We start from the raw sequence: 5,442 nt of genomic DNA on the forward strand, positions 1-5,442 counted from the left end.
TCCAGCCCAGGGTCGTCACATGTGGTTGCCGCAAGCCCGCCAGCCTCCGCTCAATCAAGCTGCCGGCCTCCGCTCACTCTAGCCGCTGACCTCCACTCACTGAAGCCACCGGCTCTTTTGGAAGGACACGACTAGAAATCAGTGGTTAAGTTGTATTTACAACACTATTCCAGTTCAACCCAAATATTAAGATGTGTGCAGCGCATTTTATGGAGGACTGTTTCCTGATCCTGGTAGAGTAGACAACAATGCCGGCTATTCTGACTCACAGTTTGTAAGTAAGTTTTCATTTAAAGGATTTGCCATTGATTCAAACGCGAGTTTTCAGCAGTGTAGAGTAGCGATTGTTGTTTGTCATTTCTCTGATCACAAATGCAGACATGGTTTTATGTTTACGCGGCGCGATGCAACGCAGCGCGTAAAAAGACAGTATAAGTCATTATAATCAGTAATTAGGTCCCCACTGGATGTAACAAATGCCTCGTTTGTAATGGGTTTTTATTGGTTTTGTCTGGTCGTGCTGGGAGACGGCATTACAGTATGGTAGGGGCGTAACATTTCCGTCACACGCTTGAGGTATCCGGCCAATCACAATGCACTGCATAGCTGACCAATCAGAGCACACCTCGCTTTTCAGACCGATGAGCTTTGTAAAAATCGACGCGTTTCAGAAAGGCGGGGCATAAAGGAGAAACAATAATGTACAGTATGTGGACAATGTGTTTTTTGAACCTTAAACCGCATAAACACATTTCATTACACCAAATACACAAAATGATGTTCTTTTTAGCAACATCATATGACCCCTTTAAATAAATTTCTTAAATGATTGCAGTGTTTTGTTTGTCTTGTATAGGTGTTTTAACACCTTTTCTCTATTTTCCAGCCTCCTCCTGGAAGCGTTCCATCACAGGACCAGCAAGAGTTGTTGAAAGCCCAGCTCGAACGCATACACACGCTCTTTAGGCGGCAGCTAGCTGTACCTCTGATGGGTGAGAGCTGTTCTATTTCTCTCGTTTTGCTCCTTCAGTCCTCCACTTTCTTTCTTTTCTTTTTCCAGTGTTGGAAGAAATAATCGGAAAAACTTGTGTCCACCGACAAAAAGGGTCGGGAGAACGGATGCCAAAATAATTTACACTATGACTATGAGATTGCGCAATTTGGCGGAAATAAAATAAACTGAGAACAACATGTCTAGACCGAACTGAAATCTGGTGAGATGGGGTTGATTAAGGCTTAAGTTACAAATAATATTGATCGTTGCATGTGGTTTCCTTTCATGTGCATTTCTGAAAGCCAAGTAATATAGGTCCTGTCAGGTAGACACCAGCCCTGCCAGACAATGTAACACAGGCTGTTGACAGGAGAGCCAGGAGCAGCCTGCAGATAGCCAGATGGTCTGGTTTTGTGAGCGGGGTTTTTTCTTCTTCTTTTTTTCAGCTTCTCTCTTGCCAGCTGCTTTTGGCACCGGAGATGCAGAGGAGAACGCTCTGAACACATTGCACTTAGCTAAGAGAGCCAGTTCACAGATTAGGCCTTTGTACAGCACGGCTCATGTTTATATAGCCTTTTTTCTTTGTCAGAAAGTTACCTTGTAGTGAAGACATAGGTGAGAAATGCAATAGTAACAGAAAAACATCTTTGAAACAGAACAAAACACTGTGTGTTCCTGCAACACAGAAAATGTTTTGTAAGATTGCTTTCAGAAAGCTTGCTTTCTGATCTTTTTGTGTTGATATTGTGTTCTGTAGATATGGAGGGAACATATGCGGAATACTCTGATTGGGCCGACGATGGTGTACCTGAGATGGTCACACGCCAGTACAGACGTGCCCTGCAACAGTTGGAGAAATGCAAACCTTTCGAGGAGGCTTTGGTAACTGCACACTTATCTCACTGCTGTAGAGATCATTTGGTTTTCTGATTTGAGGTTTCTATTATAAATTAATGTGAAATTATGTGTCTGGCAGCAGCTGTGATGGTAAAAATGGTGATTGTGATTTTAAAATATTTTATAGCAGTAGCCTGCTTGAAGCCAAAATCAGTCTACACAAGTGTCATTTAGAGAATCTGATTAAATAAAACATCTGTAGCAATAAAAGCTCTTTGTACACAAGCATATGCTCATCAGCACCTATTCAGGAGAAGTAAAAAATATGAAATCTTAATTAATGACATTATTTACTTTATTACATTCCTGGTCTTTTTTGTTTCCTTATTTCTTCATCTTGGTTTTTCAACAAACATTAAAGACTTGAACCATCTCTGGAACAACTTCCTTTTTGGCTGACATCACTAAGGCTGCTTAACCATTTGGTGATGGCGGAAATCCTTCACAGCTGACTGCAAAATCCGCACACTTTTCACTATTTAATTGATTCCCGATGGACAAAATCAGCTGCTCTACCTTTTTTCCCCTCTTAGAATATCTTGTTTTTCTTGGACATTCGGCACATTAGAGAAACAAAATGGGTATATTGGTATCATGTTGACTTTAAAGCTTGTAGTCAAGCTTGTAGTCTTCGGCCTGACAAATACATAAACTAATGAGTGACCCTGTTTGTGTGGCAGTGAAGCAGTTCCCAGAAATTAATATGTACAATTGACACTTAGATTCTGTTATTTAAGCTGCAGATTTTCATATTCAACTAATAATTCACTCAAATCACAGGAAGAACTGAAGTCAGAGAACAAATGCAACCTGACTAGGTTGCTATAGAAAGCGAAGCCTGTGCCATGTTCCCAGAAAGAAGTGATTTTTAATAGTGCATTGAATTACACTGTACTTCACAAATTGTTTGAATTGATGAAAGAAATGGCTGTTGCTAATGTTCAGCTGTGTTGCCCATGTTACACTTAAATTACCCAGTTACTAGGTATGTAATGATTCACTCAACTCATGATTCGATTTTTTTTTACAAAATGAGATTTAAGAAATTATGAACTAAATGTGTCCTTTTATTATTGCTTGGACAAAATGCTGCATGTTTCAACCTGACTAGGTTGCTATAGAAAGCGAAGCCTGTGCCATGTTCCCAGAAAGAAGTGATTTTTAATAGTGCATTGAATTACACTGTACTTCACAAATTGTTTGAATTGATGAAAGAAATGGCTGTTGCTAATGTTCAGCTGTGTTGCCCATGTCACACTTAAATTACCCAGTTACTAGGTATGTAATGATTCACTCAACTCATGATTCGATTTTTTTTTACAAAATGAGATTTAAGAAATTATAAACTAAATGTGTCCTTTTATTATTGCTTGGACAAAATGCTGCATGTTTCTTTGTGAAATTGAAGTATAGCACTATAGTAATATACTAATAGCACTTGCATATTATTGCTCTTTTGTTGGTTTTGATTGCTTCTATTGTCCTCATTTGTAAGTTGCTTTGGATAAAAGCGTCTGCTAAATTACAAAATGTAAATATAATGTAAATGTAAATAACAAAACTAAATTGAAATTTTAAAACAAACCCCAAATCAAATAAATAAGTAACACAAATAAAATAAATCTCTTCATATAATCTGGTCTTTTTTTTTTCTCACCGTTACGTTCAAAAGATGTTGTTTCTCATTTGAGCTTTCTAACGCTGTTCTTTTTTAATTTCTAGCTGGTCTCTGAAACTCCAAAGCTGGCAGAGTATCAAGCCTACATAGATTTTGAAATGAAGGAAGGAGATCCGGCTCGTGTCCAGATAATATTTGAGCGAGCGCTGGCGGAGAATTGCCTTGTGCCGGACCTGTGGATCAAATACACCACATATCTGGTGAGCGACTTGCGTAAGCACATGTCTGCTTTCACCAAACAGCACTGTGCACAGCTCACAAACTGAATGATCCACACATGTGCCAATCCCACACCTCCCTCCGTTTATTCAGAAACATATTAATTGCTTTAATGGGATGCTAATGAGATGCACAAGCCACAAATGCGTAGCAGTGCGTAGTTCAGTTGCAGCTGAGAACATATTAGAAGAGCCAGCTCCTCACCAGATGGAGGGAGGGAAAACAGCGAGTTAACGAGGCAGAAAGAGAGATGGTGGGAGGTGTGTAGGGAGAGAAAAATGAGAACGAGAAGTGGAGAGAATAACACCTCCCCATATTAGCAGCCAAAGCTGCAATCCATTTGGGCTTTCTGATTCAATGACTGAACTTAATGAACTTCTGCATTAAGGGCTATGGGCTGGAGTGTGTTGGTGGAGCCCATTCAGGCAGTTGAATTCCTGGCAGCTATGGATGTGTGAAGTAATTAAATCAAGCCTTCATGCTTGTATTCTCTTAGGTGTTTAAATTGAGATGCTTAACTAAATTATATGCACCTCACACTGTGAGTCACGGAGCTGCTTTGCCTAATGGATATAGGGGGTTATTATTTGGTTTTGCAAAGTGCTGTATTGTATCTAAAGCCTCCTATGTAACTAATAACCTGCACCACTTTAGGACAGAGTGTTGGATCAGTTTCCATACAAAAGAATAGAATATTTGGCTAGTTTTATCTGCCATACTTTAGCACTCCAAATGCTCATCCCTACTAACAAACTTGGTATGCTTTAAAGAACGATGCAACCATGATTCATACTTCAGCAGATATCATCATTCAGTCTTTGATGAAGTCATTTTGAAGAGCAGTGAGCAGATATTAATCGTTGACATCCCTAGTTTTAGTCAAAGAGCTGCTCTTAGTGGATGTTGGCTGGGTTACTCATCTACTTGGACTGCTAAAAACAATTCACAAATAAATCTGTGACTTTGCTCATTGTTTTTTTCTGTTCATCCTCAGGATCGTCAGTTGAAAATTAAAGACCTAGTGTTATCTGCTTATGAGAGAGCCGTCAGGAACTGTCCCTGGACCATGGGCCTGTGGAAGAGCTATATTTTGGCTCTAGAGAGGCATAAGGCTGACCATCAGACAATGACAGGTACTCCAAAAAAAAAAAAAAGGAAATATATTTAAAAAAAATCGTATTCTAGTTATGCTAATCACAATATTGGCATGAAGTCTTTTTGAAGTCTTTTTGAAGTCTTTGAAAGTCCTGCACTCACTGACCACTTTATTTGCTATATCTTGCTAGTACCGAGTTGAACTGCCTTAATTTCTTGTGTGGCAGACAGATATTGGTATCGTTAAGGTTTTAACGGTATTACTGCTCTTATCGATACTGCTTATTGATTTGGTACTTTAACGGTATTCTTATCGGTTCTTTTTGTTTTATATATATATGACAAATTAAGAGCTGAATTAACATTGCTTTATATTCTGAAATGTAAAATAAACATTTAATGAAATGAATATAAAACATCAACTGTGTGCAGGCATTTTTAGTGTTTTATACATAAGATAAGATACAGTAAGAACATGAACAAAGAAACAAAGTAAAACAAGCTGACAAATGCGATAAAACAAATGAAATGAAATAAACAGTGCTGTCATTTTCCCGTG

The 5,442-nt window shown here is 38.7% G+C and overlaps 1 protein-coding gene across 1 annotated transcript in view; it reads left to right on the plus strand.

Moving 5' to 3' along the window:
- The window catches only part of LOC107595944 (squamous cell carcinoma antigen recognized by T-cells 3-like), a 35,632-nt gene that overhangs the window by 13,980 nt on the left and 16,210 nt on the right, over positions 1-5,442 (plus strand). Inside the window, exons 5-8 of the mRNA XM_016286543.1 lie at positions 887-992; positions 1,752-1,876; positions 3,614-3,769; positions 4,783-4,921. Of these exons, the coding sequence (XP_016142029.1) occupies positions 887-992; positions 1,752-1,876; positions 3,614-3,769; positions 4,783-4,921 (526 nt within the window). The remainder of the gene's footprint in view (positions 1-886; positions 993-1,751; positions 1,877-3,613; positions 3,770-4,782; positions 4,922-5,442) is intronic.

This window comes from Sinocyclocheilus grahami, unplaced genomic scaffold (assembly GCF_001515645.1).
Source record: "Sinocyclocheilus grahami isolate Dianchi unplaced genomic scaffold, SAMN03320097.WGS_v1.1 scaffold211.1, whole genome shotgun sequence".
Classification (NCBI taxonomy): domain Eukaryota; kingdom Metazoa; phylum Chordata; class Actinopteri; order Cypriniformes; family Cyprinidae; genus Sinocyclocheilus; species Sinocyclocheilus grahami.